At 52.4% G+C, this 19890-nt stretch overlaps 1 protein-coding gene across 4 annotated transcripts in view; it reads left to right on the top strand.

The window, feature by feature from the left end:
• ABCC8 (ATP binding cassette subfamily C member 8) overlaps positions 1–19890 on the top strand; it is a 74707-nt gene that overhangs the window by 27524 nt on the left and 27293 nt on the right. For 2 of the 4 annotated variants that reach the window (XM_024731579.1, XM_024731577.1), the window contains exons 9-16: positions 2654–2788; positions 3118–3280; positions 11936–11976; positions 13174–13319; positions 14933–15038; positions 15216–15332; positions 15725–15800; positions 16527–16632. In XM_024731579.1, coding sequence (XP_024587347.1) covers positions 2654–2788; positions 3118–3280; positions 11936–11976; positions 13174–13319; positions 14933–15038; positions 15216–15332; positions 15725–15800; positions 16527–16632 — 890 coding nt within the window. Of the gene's footprint in view, positions 1–2653; positions 2789–3117; positions 3281–11935; positions 12004–13173; positions 13320–14932; positions 15039–15215; positions 15333–15724; positions 15801–16526; positions 16633–19890 lie in introns of all 4 variants that reach the window. The other 2 variants (XM_024731575.1, XM_024731576.1) reach the window with 1 other exon arrangement.

The raw sequence follows: 19890 nt of genomic DNA, 5'->3' as shown, positions 1-19890 counted from the left end.
AGAATTTTTTCCTCCACAAAGTACTTACATTTCCTTATTTATCATGAAGTATCATTTGATTTTCTGTTTTAATTCCTCAAAGACTGTACCTTTGCCCTTATAGCTTTGACCAGCCTCAAGACACAGTGTTACCACCGGAATTGATAGAATTCCTTCGACCAGGTCAGGATTCCATGTGGAGCCTGGTTGGCCACAGGGCACATGAGGCTTTTGATGGTATTGAAATTAGCTCAGGAGCCCCTGTTCCTTTGTCCCCAGGGGCTCACCCTGATTTGTAATCTTTTTTATTCACATATACTTTTTTAAATAACAGTTTTATTGAGATATAATTCACCGCTTTAAAGTGTACAGTTCACTTTTGCATGTTTACAGAGTTGTGCAACATCATCACAATTTTAGAACACTTTCATCACCCAAAAGAAACCGACATCCACTGGCAGTCACTCCTCATCCCTGCCCCCAGCTCTAAGCAACCACTGATCTACATCTACTTTTGAAAACCTAATGAAACTTTCTTCTCAGAAAAACAAATGTGCATTCACACATTTTGCCTACAATTTAAGGGGCTTTGCGGGCCCCCTGAAGCTTATTGACAGCCATGTCAAAGATCTTGGCCAGAGTGGGGACCTCTGTGCTTCCTCATGCCATGGGCATCAGAGGCCCAGAGAGGGCAGGGACCTTACCCTGGGCCACACAGTGAGCTGGTAGGAGCACCATACCCAGGTATCGCCTTTCTGTGGTTCCCTAGTGACAGAGATCCCATGAGGCTTGTTTGTTTGTTTTTAAGAAGGAGGGTCAGGGACTTCTCTGGTGGCCCAGTAGTTAAGACTTTGCCTTCCACTGCAGGGGGTACTGGTTCGATCCCTGCAATCCCTGGTGGGGGAGCTAAGATCCCATATGCTTGGCAGCCAAAAAACCAAAACATAAACAACAGAAGCAATATTGTAACAAATTCAGTAAAGACTTTAAAAATGGTCCACATCAAAAAAAGATCTTTAAAAAAAGGTCAGCCACCTTGTCTCCAGCTAAGTGTCAGGCACTATTCTAGGTTCTTATCATATATATGTTCATTTAATCTTCACAACAGTCCTGCTAAGGCGGCAATTAAAATTACCATTTTAAAAATGAAGATGCTGAGATGCAAGATTGCACTGCCAGTAAATGCTGGGACTGCATTCAAACTCGGCTGCAGGCTCCTGGGACTGTGATCTCCCCACTGCTACACGAGATTGCTTTCCTAGCCTGAGACTAGGAGATGAAATAGTCCTTTTATTCCCCACACTTGCTTTGCACACTCAGAATCCCCGATTTCTGGTATGTTCTCTCACAGGGTCCATTCAGACCCCTGCAGAAGGGCAGAGGGGGCAGAAGGGTCTGGGGAGCGTGACAAAGGGTGGCTGAAGTGTGAGGAGGAGCCTGGTGGCAGTAGAAGTCGTCACATCCCCAGCTCTTGCCCCAGCAGCTGCCAGCCTTGGAGGTGGTGGGCGTGCAGACACCGACCCCCCAGCCGGGGCCCTGGCAGTGACTCTGGCAGTGGTCTGAGAGCTTCCCTGGTATCCTGCTCTACCCAAGTTGCTAAACAACACCCCGACTGCCTCCAAATGAGGACAGCTAATGGAAAGAGTGGAAGCCAGGGATAGTTTTCCAGAAGGATGATGGGAGTGGGGGCCAGCAAGAGTAGGAAGGTTTTTCATCTCCTAATGTGATCCTCTGCCCATCCATGCCAGCATTTAACATCAGTTAACACTGGGAGGCAGGTGGTAAAGGGGTCACTTACCCGCCCCCTAGGAACCTGCTAATGCAGGAGGCATTCTCTAACTAATAGACACAACAGAGCCACCCACCCACTCTTTGGCCCTTGAGATGGTGCAGGAGCCTAGTGCCAATTTGGTGTAGGGCTCAGGGAGTGCAGGGCCAACCCAGACACACTTTTGTTTTCTGTTAAGGAAGCAGCACATCTGTTCCTCTAGAATAAGTCCTGAATTTAGAAGCGTCTGCCTTTGAAGGCGACCTGAGAAGTTGTCATCTTGATGCTTTGGGGGCTGGCAAGAGTAATTTATACTTCTCATAAATATTCAGAAGCCAGCTGTCATTTACATAAAGCTAGAAACAGAATGAATTCTCTTTTTAGAGGATGCCTACCAGATTCACTAAAAGTTAAAGACACCAGGAGCATAAGGATGAGAAGTAAACTCTTAGACCCTGGACTGGTTTTGTCTGGCATGGATACAGCTATTTTGCTCCTTTGCTTACGTATCACTTTTTTCCAATGAGAGTGAACCATCAACCTCGAAAACCAGCAAATAGAACGAAAGGTGCTGTCACTCACGGTGCAAATTCACCTCTTAGACCTCCATCTGCAAAAGTAGACATGGAGAGAGAGTTAATGCCTCAGCCAGCCTTGCAGATAAATGCAATTAGTTACCAGCCCAGAAATTCTCTGCTTGTGTGAGAGCCCATCATGTTAGTCCCTCCTTCTGAAATTGCTTTGTAACACCTCCTCCTCTTTCCCACAAGAAACTTTTGAAAGCTGGACACAAAGGCATGTCCCACTTTAGGGCACTGGGTTACCAGGTGGGGAGGGGGGTGCCAATACCCCCTGGCAGGGAAGCCCCCAGATCAAAGGGAACTCATTCCCATGACCCTCCCTCAGATCATCGTGGGTGTGATTCTCCTTTACTACATCCTTGGAATCAGTGCCTTAATTGGAGCAGCTGTCATCATTCTGCTGGCTCCAGTCCAGTATTTTGTGGCCACCAAGCTCTCCCAGGCCCAGCGGAGCACACTGGTAAGTATCTGTAGGTGTGCATGCGCCCCCTTTTCCCATCCTTCCCCCGTACTGCTCCCTCTCCCCTTACATTAGTGGGTCTCCTCACTCTTCCCCCAGATGTCACCAAACAGCGCCCCACACACACATCCACACTATGATTGACCTTAAGCAGGTCACTTCAACTGTCCAGGCCTCGGTTTCTTTGTGAAATGGGATTAATGGAGCATCCCCGAGGAGACGGAGGCTGGGCGGAGGCTGTAAAATGGTGAGGGCATTGACTCACCTCCTTCCTCTTGGGTGGGATGGGGGCAAAAGAAACCCTTCTCTGACTCAGTGACTCCTGGCAGGAGTATTCCAACGAGAGGCTGAAGCAGACCAACGAGATGCTCCGTGGCATCAAACTGCTCAAGCTGTACGCCTGGGAGAACATCTTCCGCACGCGGGTGGAGATGACCCGCAAGAAGGAGATGACCAGCCTCAGGGCCTTCGCCGTCTACACCTCCATCTCCAGTGAGTCCCCCGCAACCAGCCAGCCCTGTGTGCTGCTGCCTACATGCCAGGATAGGGTGCCAGGGCTGGGGGAGGAGGTAGGGGTGGCAGAAGTGGGAGACTTTGGGGATCATCCCGTCCAGGAGAGCCTCAAACTGTCTCTTGTAGCAGAGCTGCCAGAAATCAATGTTCTTCAGCCATTTATCAAGCAAACGTATTGAGAGCCTGCTACGTGCAGGGCCCTGGGCTGGCCCTCAAGGTACAGTGATGAGAAAGATAGATGTGGTCTTTGATGTCTTATTAAGCTGATATGTTATTGAGAGGCAGCAATAAATGAATAAATAACAGCAGTTTTGAATTCTCCCAAGTGTGAGGACTTCTTTTCAATAAGTCAGACTGAGCTGCCAGTGCCTTAAGGAAGCTTCCATCTACCTGGGGCCATGAGAGGTAGAAAATTTCTCTTTAAAGAACAAAAGCTCAAGCTTGAGGTACTCACAGGTGTAGGGACTGAATTTACATTAACCAAGTGGTTTGGGAACCCCAAGCCCCGAAAATAGAGAAAAAAAGACCAAAACTGGTAAAACTGCTATGGTCCCAGAAGACACGCATATTAAAACCATTTTCCAGAGAACATAGGACTCCAGTGGCAAATACTCATGTTAAACAATGAGCTGATAGTAAAGAAATAAAAATCCTCCAGAAAAGATGTACCACCAGAGTGAGAGTCAGCAAATAGAAGAATTAGTTCCTCAATACCTCGAGATGATAGAATAGTCTGAAAGAGATAATAAAATAAGTGCTTTAAGGGAACTCCCTGGCAGTCCAAGGGTTAGGACTCCGTGCTTTCACTGCTGAGCTCCCGGGTTTGGTCCCTGGTCAGGGAACTAAGATCCCACAAGCTGCACGGCATGGCCAAAAAACTAAACAAAATAAAACCAACATAACAAGTGTGTTAAAATAATTACAGGAAGGCACAAGGCAAAACAGCAAAAAGAAAGCCAAAAGAACTTCTAAAAATTAAAAATTGAGTTACTGAAATTAATTCAGCTGGCCCCCTGGTCAGAGTGGGCATGTAGAGGTCAGGTGATGGATGGAGTCCTGGCCCAAGTTTATCTCACAGTTGGTCTAGTGGTTCCATGGATCCACCCCTTTGTGGTTACGGCCCAAGTGCATAATTGGGATGCAGATATTTAGCAGCTAGAAAACCTCATTCTGATTCCCTGATCTGTCCAGTTTAAGAGCCCTTTTGGTAGGAAGGGCCAAGAAGAAGCCCCCAGAGAGAACAAAATAAAAAAGAAACAAAAAACAGCTCAGTGTACAGGTTAAATGAATTAACATAGCTGAAGAGAGAATTTGTGAATAAAAAGATAGATCTGTGGAAATTACACAGAATGTGGCAAGCAGAGATAAATGGAAAATGTTTTTGTAACTTGGGAGAACCATTTTACAGATGGGAAATTGAGGCCCAGAGTGGGGGCATCTTCCTGAGGTCACTTCTGAGGTTAATGGCTTGGCTCAGACTAGATCCTCTGGAATCTCTTAGACTCCCAGCCTCATGCTGTTTTCCACCCAGAGCCAGGAGCCCAAGTGGGGTGAAGAAAACTGAGGGCACAATGGGCACCATGTTCAGGCTATTGTCTCTGAATAGAGGAGAAACAACCCAGCATGGGCTCTGACGGGAGTGGGGAAATAGGGAAGGAAATTAAGAGAGGTAGACACTATGACTACCCCCACCTCAGGCTGAAGTTGGTTCTCTTGGTGTGGCAGGAAGAGACACACCTGTGGGCATGGCAGTGCTGGGCAGCAGTGGAGGGTGCACCAGATGTGTCTCCCAGAGAGGTGCATGGAGAATGAGGTGGTCCCTCAGGTCATCTGTGTGTTCCTGGCAGTCACGTTGCCTAGCGAGGGGGTCTGGTGGGCTCAAGTGGCCAGTGTCCAACCTGAAGGTTCTCACAAGGTGGGGCTTGCACTGAGCACTTCCTTGTGTCCGGTCAGACCATGGCGTCCTGGTCCAGGCACCAGTGGCCAGGCCACCCACCATCATGGCACCAGCCATGGCACCCTTCTGCAGAAAATCCTGCTAAGAGCTGATTTTCTCAGAACGGAGCGATGAGCATGGCAGTCTTCCTAGATTCTTCACCAAGACACTCCAGGTTCCTCAGCCGTGACCTTGTGGCCTCCAAGCACCCCTGGGCTGAGCACTTGTTAGGACAGGAGAAATAAGGCAGGAGCCTCTGGGGAGCTCAGAGAAACCAGTGTCCACACCCTAGGCCCTCTTCAGCCTCTCTGTCAGCTCTGCTTACCCCAGAGCCTGGTCGTGGTAACAGTAACCCCACGCTATGTACAGACCCGTGAGTTACAGACACCTAGCTTCCAGACACCCCATCAGGGGGAACAACTGCTGAGGTGGGGGAGGTCTTCCCCCTCCCGGCAATAACGTGGCAGGGTGGAGTAGGGCGGGCTCACTGTTGCTACGACGGGAGAGAGGGAAGGGAAGCCGTAAGGAAATTGGGAGCATTGGGTCCCCAAGATTCCTGACAGCAAAGTAGGGACAGCCTCTGGTCATACAGGTGGGGACAGGTGGCAGCTACTTTGGTTCTAAGAGATTTATGCTTATTTCCTGCAATCCAAACTTCAACCTGCTGGGACATGTTTCCTATGTAAACAACATCATAAGATGCCTAGGTTCCCAGGTTAGCCCACTAAGCCTGTCTAGTAGGTGCTTTTTGTCCTATGGGGCCCCCAGAAGACTAGCCATGGCTTTGTGAAGGGTCTGGAGCCAGGAGGACCTGGGGCAAGGAGGCTCCATGTTGTCAAGAGCTGAGATGACAATGGCTCTGGAGCTAAACAGGGATCTCCCCAGGGCCCCTCACCTGTCCAGTACTTGGTGACCTAGAGAGATAAACAGAGCAGCCCAGGCTGGTCCCTGGAAGAGGGCAGAGAGGAGGAAGGGGAAGAGCCCTCTGGGAGAGAGAGCTTTGAAAGCCAAGTGCTGTTTGCTCTGTGTTTGCCCTTGCTGGGACGGGTTTCTTTGTGTTGGTCGGCAGTGGGTTGGGGAGAGACAGGGTGTTAGGGTGAGGGCACCGCCAGGCTGCAGTTATATGCTTTCAGTGTGTTTTCATTTACTTCCTCCTGCACTTCCTGCCTTCTGCTCTCTGTCACCCAGAATTAGGACACAGGTCATTAAGCTTGAGGTAATGGGGCATCTTTCATTCTCGCCTTTGGCACCAGCCATGGGGTCCTGTGGCCACAAAGGAGCCCTGGAGTCACATGTCCTGATGGGGCCCATCCTGGTGCTTCCTGCTGGGCTTTCAGTCTGGTCATTGTACACCAGGCAGACTGTCAGGCAGACAAGGTTACCTCTGACACTCTGTCTGATGGTCTCACAGTGGCATCACTGAGAGCTCCTGTTTGTGGAGCCCTGAGCTGGTGCATGGCAGGACAGAGCAAGGGGGTGAAAAGGAAATGATACAGTTTCTCTGCCATCAAAATCCAGAATCAGCATTTCCTCTCGAAGAAAAACAGATGTGAGTTATTCAGAGGGCGTTAAGTGAGCCCTGCCCTGTGCTAACCACTGGGAGGGACGCAAGAGACCAAAAGATGGGCTCCTGTTCTCAAGGAGTTTATACTCTGCTAAGAAGTCAGAGCTAACATACGTGCAACAGTGTGGCAGGGAGCTCTCGACCACGGGGACCTGCTCCACGCTGCTGCCCAGCAAGCCTGGCTTCGTTTAACCCTCCGAACAACTTTGTGAGGTTTGTAGCACTATTGTCCTATTTTACAGCATGGAAGACTGAGGCTCAGGGAGGTGAAAGGACTCTCTGAGGTCCTCAGCCAATAAATGACAGAGCACAGAGAAGAAAGCCTGCACGGCCTCAGAGTTCACACAGAGCTTCATGCAAGAGGAGGCATGGCTGCACCTGCCACAGGCAGGGTTTCAATGAGCAGAAGATAAAGTGGGGAAAAGCTGCGAGCGAGTGCTGTGCTCACTCCCCTTAGAAACCAATTCAACCCTTATTTCCTTGCAGAACCCGCATAGCTCTAGGTGTCCAGTCCAGCCGTAAATTTGAGGACAAGCTTTGCAGGGGTGACACAGGGGTCCCAGGCCCTAACTGTCAACCAGTTGACATGCTGCCAGTTCATTCTGTCCTTTGTGCAGCACCCATTCCTCCTCTCTGTGCTAGACTCTCCTGAGGCCCTGGACATTAGAGAGGAGGCTGCACGGTCCTCACCCTCGCAGTCTTGTGGGAGACCATGCCATGAACAGGGGCTGTGCCTGTGGTTAGAGCCACAGGGTCAGTTCTAAATCCCCCGTGTTCTCTTTCTGGGCACACCTGGCCCTGGCCTCCTTTATTTCTTTCGTTCCCTTATCTAATAAATATTTACTGAGCACCCACTATGTGTCAAGCCCTATGCCAGGCCTGGGGGATGCGGCAGGCTGTTCACAGTCTAATAGGGAAGCCAGACAGGCAGCTGTGTCGTGAGTGACAGGAACAGAAAGTGGAATCCATCAGAGCGGCACCCAACCTCATCTTAGGAGTGGTGGGTGTCAAGGAAGCCTTGTGCTCGGTGAAACCCATTGCCGATGCCCATAGGATCCCATGTCAGCCAAGTGAGGGAAGAATGTTCCAGGCACAAAGGCCTAAAGGTGAAAAGGATGACGGGTGTGTTCAAGACTCGAGTATATCACGGTGAGGAGAGGGTGAGAGTAACAAGACCAGATCATGCAGGACCTTGTGTGCTGGGTTTTCTCCTGAGGCAGGAGAGGCATTGAAGGATTTTAAAGGAAAGGTGGGTCTGCCATCTCTTCCAGTGTTCTGTGGTCAGGGGTCTTCCCTCTTCCCACCTGGGTCTGAACCACAGTCAGGTGGTTCACATCAGATGAATGTGACTGGCCTCATGCTATGTTTTGAAAAGCAAAAAACAAGCCCCCAAGCTCGGATGGAGGTGTGGGGTGGGCAGGATGGTGCCTGTGAACCCCATTCACAGGGCACCCAGCACCTGCCCCTCCCCGCAACCCAGGCCCTGGCTATTCTTGGCGAGTGTCTCCTCCTGGGCGGAGGCCCTGACTCAGAACAGCCAGTGTGCGGGGACAAGGAGACCTCTAGACCTGGTCCCCCTTCCTTCTCCAGCTTCTCTGAACTTCAGCGTCTGCCCTTCCTTCCACGAGCTGGTACAGCCACAGTGGGTTGCTGATGCATAGCCTGGCGGGGGGTTTGGGTGTCTGAGGGAGAGCTGGAAGCCGCAATCAGGGTGGCTGTGAGCCTTCTGCCTCGCTTCCACCACCTCCAGCGCCGGACACACGCCACTGCCTACTTTCCTTCCCTCTGCTGACTTCAGACTGACTACCGGACTGAATAGCTCTGTTCACTTCGAAATGCCTTTCCCCTCCTACAGGTGCAGCCTGCAGTTACTGTGAGCTGGCAGCTCCTCCCCTGGCCCTGGGTAGGGGAGGGGGTGAAGTTAACCAGAGGCACAAATGGCTCACTGTGCCTCCCCGTGCATGGCTTCTGAAATATTTATCAATGTTTTGCAAATGAAAAGCTCCTGCTATTGCAGTGCGCTGGGGGGACTGCCACCCACAAGGCCAGACAGCATTCCTTGGCCAAAGCCCGGCGGGCGGTGGGCGGGGGAGCAGTTGATCTGAGCCCTGCTTTGTTTTCAGTTGATCTGTTGTTTTGTTTTGTTTGGGGGGTATGAAAAGCTGACACAGTTGTTCACTACGGAACCCCCAGAACACAACACAATGCCTGAAACAGCGGAGACCCTCAAAAAAGAATTTCTGAATGAATATTTCTTAAAGGATGGAGGGGCAGTATTAAAACAATAGGTACCCTTATCTCTACTCCATTACAAAAAGGCTTTCCCTCTTGAAGGTGGCCTTTCTGACCTGCCTACATGCAACTAAACTTTTCCATAACAGCATCACACTCACACATCATTTCATAATCTGCGCTCACTTAGTGTTATTTAACAGTGTTCCCTACTCCCTAACATTCAAGAGTTGAGCACTGTCATGTCCTTCTTTTTTTAATTGTTTCCTAGATCAAATCTAAGTGAGTCAGCCCACCCCATGCCAAAGTTGGAGAGAAATCTATTCTTGGTTATATTTCCCACTCCTCCACTGCCTTTAATGTCCCGTCGGCCCTTATGTGGTTCAGGAAAATGGAGGCTCCCCAGAGTTGCTTTTTTCCCTCATTTACTAAAACAGCTGCTCCTGTTGGATGTTTCCAGTTTACTTGGTTTCAGGGGTTCGCTGCTGTGGTTGTGGTTTTTGTGTTGCTGTGACAGGCAGTGCTACAGCTAACAGCATCTTCCTGAGGGCTTTGTGCTTCTCTTGAGTGATTATTCAGGATAAATTTCCAGGAGAGGGATGGTAGGATCAGAAGTCTGAACTCCTGTGCAGCTCTAGCTACAAAGCACCAGACTGCTTTCTGAGCGAGTTGTACCAATTTATAATCTAACTTCCAAGCCTATTCTTCAGCTGGGAGTTGAGCCCCCGTGTGTGGGGGAGGGGTCTTGGCCTGGGGCAGGGGCCGAGGTGGGATGCACAGGTACCTTTTGACAGGATGGGCAGGAGAGGAACAGAAGGTGGCCCCTGCCTGAGGGAGCTCCCTGGAGGAACTGCCTTGGAGGGGAGGGACGAGGCTAACTGTCTTTACAGCTTCATCGTTGGTGATGGTCAGTGGCCCAGGCCTGATGGACATCCTCCTCTCCCTCCCTCTCCTCAGCCAGTGATGGCCATGCTCTGTCCTATGTCCCAGATCTGGGTTCCTTATGCTGTGGGGAAACCAATAATGCTTATCCTGCCCCCTGCAGTAGGAGAGGGCTGTGAGGGAGGGCTGTGGCATTGAGGTGGGCACCAGGAGACCATGGAACCTTCATCAAGAAGGGCAATTAAGGGCTTCCCTGGTGGCGCAGTGGTTGAGAGTCCGCCTGCTGATGCAGGGGACACGGGTTCGTGCTCCGGTCCGGGAGGATACCACATGCCGCGGAGCGGCTGGGCCCGTGAGCCATGGCTGCTGGGCCTGCGCGTCCGGAGCCTGTGCTCCGCAACGGGAGAGGCCACAGGAGTGAGAGGCCCGCGTACCGAAAAAAAAAAAAAAAAGAAGGGCAATTAAATCATCGTCATGTGTGATATTAGTGTTGATAAAAAGCCTTGTGGTCGGAGAGATTGGCAGTGCCCCAAGGGCTCCAGCCATATCTTCTCCATGGGACAGGGAACCCTCCAATGGCAGGGCGCATAGATTGGGGATTCCCCAAAGATGGGCACAATATCTTTCCTATCTGCTTGGGAACCCCGTATGGGCATGTTTCCTCTTTCCCGTCCTATAAGGTGTCTCCTGGGAGCATAGTTCCTCCTGTCTCCTTTCTCAGACTGGGAGCCCCCTGAGAACGGGGACCACGTTCTTCCACTCCCTTGGGGTTCCACATCTCCAAGTATGTACTAGGTGATGCAGGACTCTTGGAGTAAGTAGACAATCAGCTTCTTGGAATGGTGTTGACGGTCTGGAATTCTTCAGAGTGTCAGACACTTCGCCATTCATTAAACAGGGGCCATGTGCACAGGCTCTGCCCTTGGCCTCTGGCTCCTGGCTCCTGGCTCCTCCTTTAATTTAGCTAATGTCAGAACCAGACTCCTTTCTGCACTGGCCTGGAAGAGGCTCCTGGAAGGAAGGAGGAGGAGGTGGGAAGGTGGCAGCTAGGATGGGCATCTCTTACTCCAGGAGGGCTACTCTCTCTGGAAGTTCTGGCCTGGGGTCAGGGCACTCTCAGGCATCTCACAGCTTGGATCAGAGGAGCAGGGCTAAGCTAGCAGCCCATGAGATATAATAGGTAGCACTGAGGCATCACAGAGGCCTGTTCCCTGCATTACCTGCTCTCACCTTGGAGAGAGCCAGAGTATGTGAACAAGTAAGTACAAGTTTACAAAAATCAGGTGAAGAAACCGAGGCTCAGAGAAGGTGAACGATCAGCCCAAGATTGCACAGCTTGGAAATAATGGGGAGTCCGCCCTTCTCTGACTTTAAGTCCAGATCTCTTTGCTCTTTGGGGTCCCTATGAAGAGCCTGAGGGCCACACCATAAACAGAATAAGGAGAGAGCCTCTGTTGCAGCAAACCAACTGTCCCACCTGGGCGTGGGCTGTCAGCCTTAGAGCTAAGGCAGACCCTGCTTCCAGCTGTCTTCAGTCACTGATACCTCAGTGTGAATGAGTTTGAAATCCTTCCTAAGAGCCACGGGAGACTGGGAAGCCTCTCAGCCTCAGAGTGAGCCTGGCTTGCGGGGATTCAAGGACCAGACGTAGAGGAAGGAGTAGCAACTTGGTGCCCCCAGAAACACGTGCTGCTGACCTCATGGTTGACCACAGTCCGCCAGCTCTCCAATCCCTTCCCCTGCCACTTTCTCACAGGGCTTTCTTCACACTGTCCACATGGAGCAGAGTAAGAGCATTTCAACCTTTATTTAAAGGCTTAAGTCTCAGAGATGGAGATAAGCGTCCTGAGGGACACACGTTAGGAGCTGGAGGTGCCGCAGAGCTAGAGTTCTGCCCAGCTCCACCCCACAGGCTGGGGAAAGGACCCCAGAGGCTGCCCTGCCTTCACACCAACCTGGGTAGCTTCACTTCCAGCCGTCTCCTTCCTCCCACTAAACTCCCCCTGTGCTTCCTCCGCAGTTTTCATGAACACGGCCATCCCCATCGCAGCCGTCCTCATCGTAAGTGGATCCTTTCTTCGTCTCCCGGTGAGAGTTGGTCGGGCGGGGTGGGGAAGGCTGTCTGGCGTGAGAGGTGCCGAGGGTTTGGCTTTTCTGCACAGGGGCTTCGGAAGATGGGCTCAGCAGCAGGACTGAGAATAGGGTGCTGGATGGAGAGTCTATATATGCAGCCGGTCCCTCCTCCACTGCCCCACTCCAGGCAGACGGGACCTCCAACCCCTGGCCTGGAAGACCTGACGCTTAGTCTCTAGAGCAATTAAACTTTCTTTAAAAGAAAAAAAAAAAAAAAACCGATCAAACCTCTTCATTATAAAAGTGAAACTTCTTCATTATAAAAGTAAAAATTTCTACAATGTTTTTGTAGAAATTTTGGGAAATACAGAAGGGAAAGGGCAAAGAGAACTTAAATCACCCATAATCCCACTGGCAACAAAGTTAATGTGTTTTTCTCCAGTCTGTTTTTGATTCACAGAATACGGCATTTTTACAAAATTAGGATTATGCTTCCTATGCAGGTTTGTAAACTGCTTTTTAAAATTTAAGAATATGACACGAGAATTCTCCATGCCATTAAATATGACAATGGTGGTTTTCTAAAGCAATTTTGACCAAAGCTGAGTAGGAGCTGAACAGTGGGGGCCGGCAGTGCGCCCCTCAGAAAGGCCCCACGCCCACAGCCCCTCACCCGGGGCTCCCATCCCTGGCTGCTGTGACTTTCCCCCGGGGCCGGTGTCCCTGAACTGTGGGGAGCTCACAGCCTGTCAGTCACACTTGGGAATTCACTTTCAACATGACTTACTGACGTGGTTCCTGGCCTGGTTCCCTGGGGAACTCTGAGTAGCAGAGCCAGGTACCCGGAGGCTGGGGGGCAGGCGGCAGGCGGCAGGCGGCAGGCGAAGAGGTGGTTTTGTGATGATCGTGTTTACGTTTCTGACTGAGGACTACAGTCTGAGAGGGGGCAGAGCTGATCCACCCTGAGGGCTCCTCCCTGGTCATTCCTGGAGTGAAGGAAGCAGGGCAGGGAGGGACGGTTCCATGAGATGGCTGTGAGAATAGTGGTGTATCCAACCCAAAGGGCCCCTAGGTCCCCTGCTTCCCACTTCTCATTTCCTTCCCAGGGCTGAGGGCTGCCAGTGCGGGAGGGGCCCACACCCTGAGTCACGCTCTGTTCTGTCGCATCTGTGCCTCTGTCCGCAGACCTTCGTGGGCCACGTCAGCTTCTTCAAAGAGGCCGACTTCTCCCCTTCGGTAGCCTTTGCCTCCCTCTCCCTCTTCCACATCCTGGTGACGCCACTGTTCCTGCTGTCCAGTGTGGTCCGGTCCACAGTCAAAGCTCTGGTCAGGTGAGAGGAGGGTCCAGCAAGGGCAGTGGTCAGGCCGCTCACCTGTCGGCCCCAGGGCTCACTCTGGTCACTGCTACAACCACAGCTGTTTGGTCCCAGAACATGCCTGCCCGTTGATCTGGGCTTCACTGAAGCTGGTTGTGGTTGGTCAGAGGGCCATGGGCCATGTGTAACTTCCCTCCCTCTAGTCCCTGAGAAGGACTAGCCAACGTGCTTACGTCCTCCAAGGAGAGTGTCACCTCCGAGAGAACTCCATAAAAGGAAAAATTCAATGCTGAACCAAATTTGGTATAACCTCATCAGTTCTAACCATTGGTCCTAGTTCTGCCTTCCAGGGCCCCACAGAATGAGCGCCATCCCTCCCCCACGTGAGAGCCCCTCAGATTTCAGAAGGGAAGCCTGCTAAGGCCTTTTTAAAGAGGGAGACCAGACTCTGGGCTGAAAGTGGGAACAGGACACAGCCTGAAGGTTGACCCCAAGGCCAGCTCCTCCCCTCCCCCACAGCCCCTGCCAAGTCCTGTTGGAACAAGGACAGAGGGGGAAGCGGGCGAGGCTGGCTGTCTGCTCCTGCTGTGGGGAGGGGGTGTCATGCCCAGAACAGAAACAAGGGTGGGGGTGGCCCCAGGTTGTTGGACATTTAAGCAAAAGGTGGGAGAGGGGTACACAAACAATTCTCAAGATTCCCCAGACATCTTGCCCACCCCCAGGGATAAGAGAGAATGAATCAAAAGAGTGAAGCTTTGGGCTTCCCTGGTGGCGCAGTGGTTGAGAATCTGCCTGCTAATGCAGGGGACATGGGTTCGAGCCCTGGTCTGGGAGGATCCCACATGCCGCGGAGCAACTAGGCCTGTGAGCCATGGCCGCTGAGGCTGCACGTCTGGAGCCTGTGCTCCGCAACAAGAGAGGCCGCGATAGTGAGAGGCCTGTGCACTGCGATGAAGAGTGGCCCCCGCTTGCCACAACTAGAGAAAGCCCTCGCACAGAAACGAAGACCCAACACAGCAAAAATAAATAAATAAATTACTAAACTCCTACCTCCAACATCTTCTTTAAAAAAAAAAGAGTGAAGCTTTTGGAACCTCCTCTGAGTCCATAAAGAAATCCCAGGGGTGGAGAATAGCCTTTTCCTCCATGAGTTGGGAATAATACCTCTTCCACACCTCCCCCAGCAAGATCAAATTATATTATGGGGATTAAATTATGTGCTTATGAAGTATTTAACAGTGTTTCATGTATATACGTGATCAAAAAAATCAGTTGTGGTTGATAGCCAATCCTAATCCTGACTAACCTAAAAGTAACTGGTAAAGCCCAACATCCTTCAGTCTAATAACTCAAGACTAATCAACTTTAACGCTAACCCTAAAACTAGCCAATCCCACCTGATCCACGCCCTAACCTACTCCGGCTGACTAGTAGACCCTAACCAACCTTGGAAACACCTATCGCCCCCCATGGGATGCCCCCTGTCTGTCCCCTCCAGTGTGGGCTTTTTGAGGGCCACACCTAGAACCTGGCATCTTCTCAGAGCTGCTCTCTCAGGCCTCGCCCTCCCCCCTCTCCCCTCCCCTCTGCCCTGGGCAGGGTGAGGGGTGTCTGCACTTCCTCTGCAGCGTGCAGAAGCTGAGCGAGTTCCTGTCCAGTGCAGAGATCCGCGAGGAGCAGTGTGCTCCCCGGGAGCCCGAGCCCCGGGGCCAGGCCAGCAAGTACCAGGCGGTGGTGAGTGTCCAGCGTCCCCTTGCCATACCTCCCCCACCCCCACACACAGTGTTTTTCTTTAATGCATGCAGCTCGTTCCCTGCTGGTCCTGCCTCAGCCTTTCCTCACTGGGGGGGAGCTCCCTTCCCTGCACAGCTCCCAGCCCCTGGGCCCTCACCTCCTCCTAACCATCCCCAGCCCCTCAAGGTTGTGAATCGCAAGCGTCCAGCCTGGGAGGATTGTCGGGGCATCATGGGCCCGCTGCAGAGCCTGACCCCCAGTGCAGATGGGGGTGCTGACAACTGCTGTGTCCAGGTGAGTCTGAGACCCCGCACCCCGACGCTCGCCACCCAGCGCCAACTCCAGGAGGAAACACTAAATCTGAAGTGCCAGAGACCTGTGTGCTGAGCCCTCTGCCCTGGAGGTCACCCTGGCTGCCTGTAGAGTCCATAGGAGTCCTGAGACCAGGGACAATGCTTCCATCTCCACCAAGTGGGGGGACCTGTAGCAGTCCTCTGGGGAGGGTGCCTCAGGTAGAGAGGTCTGCACAAAAAGGCCATTCCCCCACTCCCCTGCCTTGGAAGTGATCTGGGGACTGGAATCGGTGTTTTCTGGCTTTCATGGGGGAGGGGAGGCGACGGATTATTCACACTGAGACCCCAGCTGCCTTTCTGTTCTCTTCCGGGGCTGGGGTACTGCCAACGAAGATCATTGGAGGCTTCTTCACGTGGACCCCAGATGGAATCCCCACACTGTCCAACATCACCATCTGCATCCCCCGAGGTATGGCTCAGCTCACCCCTCTATCATGGTCTGGGGGTGTCCCCCTTGGAGTCGTGTTCAAAGTGCTCCCTTCCCACGCTCCCCTGAGTGACATGGGGAGAAAAAGAAAAATCAGGATTGATTGAGTACCTGCTCTGTGTGCACTCTTGGTGTGTGCTCTAGGGTATGAAGGTTAGAGAGGGGGTGGGCACCTTCCCCGAGGAGTCCCTGTGCTAGGCAGCAGTGCAACAGCAAAGGCAGGGCAAGACAGCGGGACCTTGATGTCAAGCCATCTGTTGCAGACAGAATGGGTGCTTCACAAAAGGAAAAGCAATCCCCAGTAGCCAGGGAAGTCGTAGTGGAAGAGGCGGGGATCCTGAGAATGAGCCGGGTGCCTGGAGCCATGAGGCAGGGGAGGCAGCAGGAGCAAAGCATGGAAGTGGGAAGGAACGGGTGCCCTTTGTTGGGACTGGGAGGCGCTGGGCACACTTGAGAGCACTGGAAGAAGCAAGTGCTTAGGAAGGGGCGGGGGGATAAGCAGTAGGAAGGAGGAAGGACCTGGGGAGCCAGAGGTAGGATGTAGGTTTCCAGAAGGAAAGGCTCAAAGGACTCCCTGGGGATTCTAGGTAGGAGGAAAGCAAATGGGGGCCCCAGGGTTGGGTATATCTGTCTGTCTGTCTTTCCGGGTGGTGGTTGTTCAGACTCCCTCCTGGCCCCAGTCCCATCTGCCGCCCTCCCTCCCTGCAGGCCAGCTGACCATGATCGTGGGGCAGGTGGGCTGCGGCAAGTCCTCGCTCCTCCTAGCCACCCTGGGGGAGATGCAGAAGGTCTCGGGGGGCGTCTTCTGGAACAGGTACTACATGCATCCTCTGGGCTCAGTTAGTGGGGAAAGACAGTGGGCAGGTGGAAGCCCTCTTTTCAGCCGTCCTTCTCAGTGGGGGTGCATCGTGCATTTACCGAGTGTGTTCACTCAGTGAAAGCGCTGAATTGTTAGGCTCATTACCGCCATTAGTATTTGTTAAGCCCTCACTATGTGCCAGGTACTTTGCTATGTCCTCTGCACACACTATGTCATTTAATCCTTATGAAAACCAGCAAGGTAAGTAGTGTTAACAGATCTCGTGTTGCGGAGAAGGGCCAAACTCTTTGCCCTCATTCACCCAGCTAATAAGTGGCAGAGCTGGAATTCGAACGCAGTTCTGTTTGACTCCAAATTCCGCGTTCACTCAGCCGCACTGCCTCCCAGCGTGAGGGACCGTAACACAAACATTGGTTTCTGGCTTGGTCATCAGCAAAGCTGATACAGACCATTCAGTGGGTATTTCAAGGAGCCAGAGATAAACCAGACAAATGTAGGTTTCTGGGCAAAGATCACTATCCTAATTAAAGAGCCAGAACTCTAGACTGAGTCAATCATGAATCTATTATTTATACCCACTTCCAAAAAGCACTTGAAACTAGTTGATTAAAGATACAAATAAAATAAAGGCTTTTTTAAAAGCCAGAAAAGAAGAGCCAAGAAATGAAGAGGGTGGAAAAGGTGTTCAGAAACCTGGACAGAACATGACTACTGCAGTCATCACACAACGTGGCTTGGAGCCTACCGACACTCATCCCCAACACCTCCCCGTCCCCAGTATCCAAGAATCCAAGAGAAAGAGGGATCCGACTGAGGTTTCAGGAATGAAAGTCACAGCCAGTTCAGCAGAGGCAAGATGTCAGGTTTTTTCATAAGCTTGAGTGCAGACTGAGCAGAGAGAAAGACCTTGGGACCAGTGTCTGAACACCTGCATGTACCCGCATTTCCTGTTTTTCCAAAATGTCCCTGAATGGTGCACCAACGGGGCTGTGGTTGGCAAACAAGCCCCTTGGGTTTCCCATGACCTTAGTCTCTGGAACCTTGATTCCACTGGGGATGTGGTATGTCTGGGACAGATGGTCTCTGCATCCATTCCCTATCTTATTCGGGTGTCTCTCAACACAGCCTGACAGGAAAGGTCCAAGCATTGCGTTGCCAGGCCCTTGTACCAACTGCCCCTCAGGGCTTTGGAGGGAGGAGCCCTTGTCCGTTGACTGCCTGTGTGTGTCTGTGATGGGAAGACAGGAGCCCCCAGTGAACTGTGAGCTGAAGAAAGCAACTGATCATTTATTGGGCACCTGCTATGGGCAGGCCCTTTGCTAAGTGCACTGCAAGCACGATCTCATTGAAGCTTCCCGCTGGGTGTTATTGCCCCATTTCACAGAAGTAAGAGCTGAGGACAGAGAAGCTGGTGACTTACTGGTCAGCAGGCAGACCAGGGTCCCAAGCCTGGGCTCTTTCCCTCAAGCCTGGCCACTGCCTTGGGCTGGGGTCCCTTGGGTCCTAGTTCCAGGGATTATTCTCCAAATTCCATGTGGAGGGCAAACTGGGTCCAGGCCCTGTCTCAGGGCAGGCCTTTCCTAGATGAGATTACAGAGCCCAGAGACTGGGGCTGCCCCTAGATTCCCCTGTCTGTGTCCCACTCAGCCTGAATCAGACCCCTCTGAGCGTGTTCCCTTTGCCCCACTTCCTTCATCTCCTCCCCACCCCCTTCAACCTCAGGTGCCGTCACACCAGTGTCAGCACCTCTCTGGCCTCTACAGAGGCAGCTCAGCCTCAGCCCCAACCTCCTCTCCAAGGTGTGCCAACCCTCAGGGTCTGACTGCTTCCTCTTCTTTCTTAGGAAACCTCTGCCCCAGCCCCAGGGGGTACAGGGGCCTCTCCAGGGTGCTGGAGTGCCTCTTGTGTGCCAGATACTCTGTAAGGCACTTTATTTACTTCATTGTCTCGGTCAGTCTTCACCAAACTCTGTGAAGTAGGCATTATCATTATCCCCATTTAACAGATGAGGAAACTGAGGGGAAGCAAGTTGCCCAAGGCCACCCAGCCCTTAAATGGCAGAAGTGGGATGTGCCCCTAAGTGCTCAAGTGCATGGGCTTTCCACTGTGTGCTGAAAGAGAAGGGGCTTGAGAGCAACACAAAGAAATAGCTAGCCTGACCACTCTGAAGGCCAGCAGCCTCAATGGCTGTGATACCCCGCCACCCCACCTCAGCAGAACCATTGCAGCACAGCTCACAGCTCTGTCTGCGATGACACTCAGTCTCCTCAACCGGCAGGTGGGGCCCCACATCCTGGCTCTGTTCCAGGCTCAGTGAGGGGTGACGGTGAAAGGATCTTTTTGCTCCAGGATCCACTTTGCTCTCCTCCACAGCACAGCTTCCCTCCCAAGCATAGCGAGTGCATCAGGGTAGCCTGCAGCCAACCCCGGGACGTTGTGAGAATTTGTTCATGACTCAACTCATGTTCTGGCTTCTCTACATTGATGTATTCGCTCACCCCATATTTACTGAGCACCTGCTGTGTGCCAGACCCCCAGCACAGCAATAGGAATGCAAAGATGGTGAAGACGTGGCTGCTGCTTCCAAGGGAGGAGAACAGAGATCAGTGCCACCATCGAGCACAGAGGAACAGTGAACTCTGTGGTCAAGGAAAGAAGGCTCACGTGGACATGGTATCCGAGCCTTGAAGGATGAGCGTGGTTTTGTCAGATGGAAGAGGCCGGGGTGGGAGAGGAAGGTGTTCCAGGCAAGGGTATCAGCGTGGGCAAAGGTGTGATCATGTAAGAGGGTGTGGTTCTGGTGCCAGAGCAGTGGGTGTTAGGGACACTGGTGAAGGACAGGACTAAAGAAGTGGGCTGGGGGCTTCCGGGGGGGCGGTGTGTGTGAGCGCCCCCCTGCCGATGTAGGGGACACGGGTCCGTGCCCCGGTCTGGGAGGATCCCGCATGCCGTGGAGCGGCTGGGCCCATGCGGCTGGGCCCGTGAGCCATGGCTGCTGGGCCTGCGTGTCCGGAGCCTGTGCTCCGCAGTAGGGGAGGCCACAACAGTGAGAGGCCCGCGTACTGCAAAAAAAAAGAACGAAAGAAGTGGGCTGGGCTGAGGTCAGACACCCTGTATACCTGGCCTGGGAAACAAGATTTAGCCTGAAGGCTGTAGGAGAAACGTGCTGGTGATACAGGATGAGGGATCGGGGAGAGAGAGACTGCAGGAAGGGAGATCAGTCAGGAGTTCATTACAGCGGATGGGAGAAGG

The sequence above is a fragment of the Neophocaena asiaeorientalis genome, unplaced genomic scaffold, assembly GCF_003031525.2.
Source record: "Neophocaena asiaeorientalis asiaeorientalis breed wild unplaced genomic scaffold, Neophocaena_asiaeorientalis_V1.1 scaffold571, whole genome shotgun sequence".
NCBI lineage: Eukaryota > Metazoa > Chordata > Mammalia > Artiodactyla > Phocoenidae > Neophocaena > Neophocaena asiaeorientalis.
The sequence above is the reverse complement of the archived record's forward strand: the minus strand, read 5'-3'. Positions and strand labels throughout refer to the sequence as shown.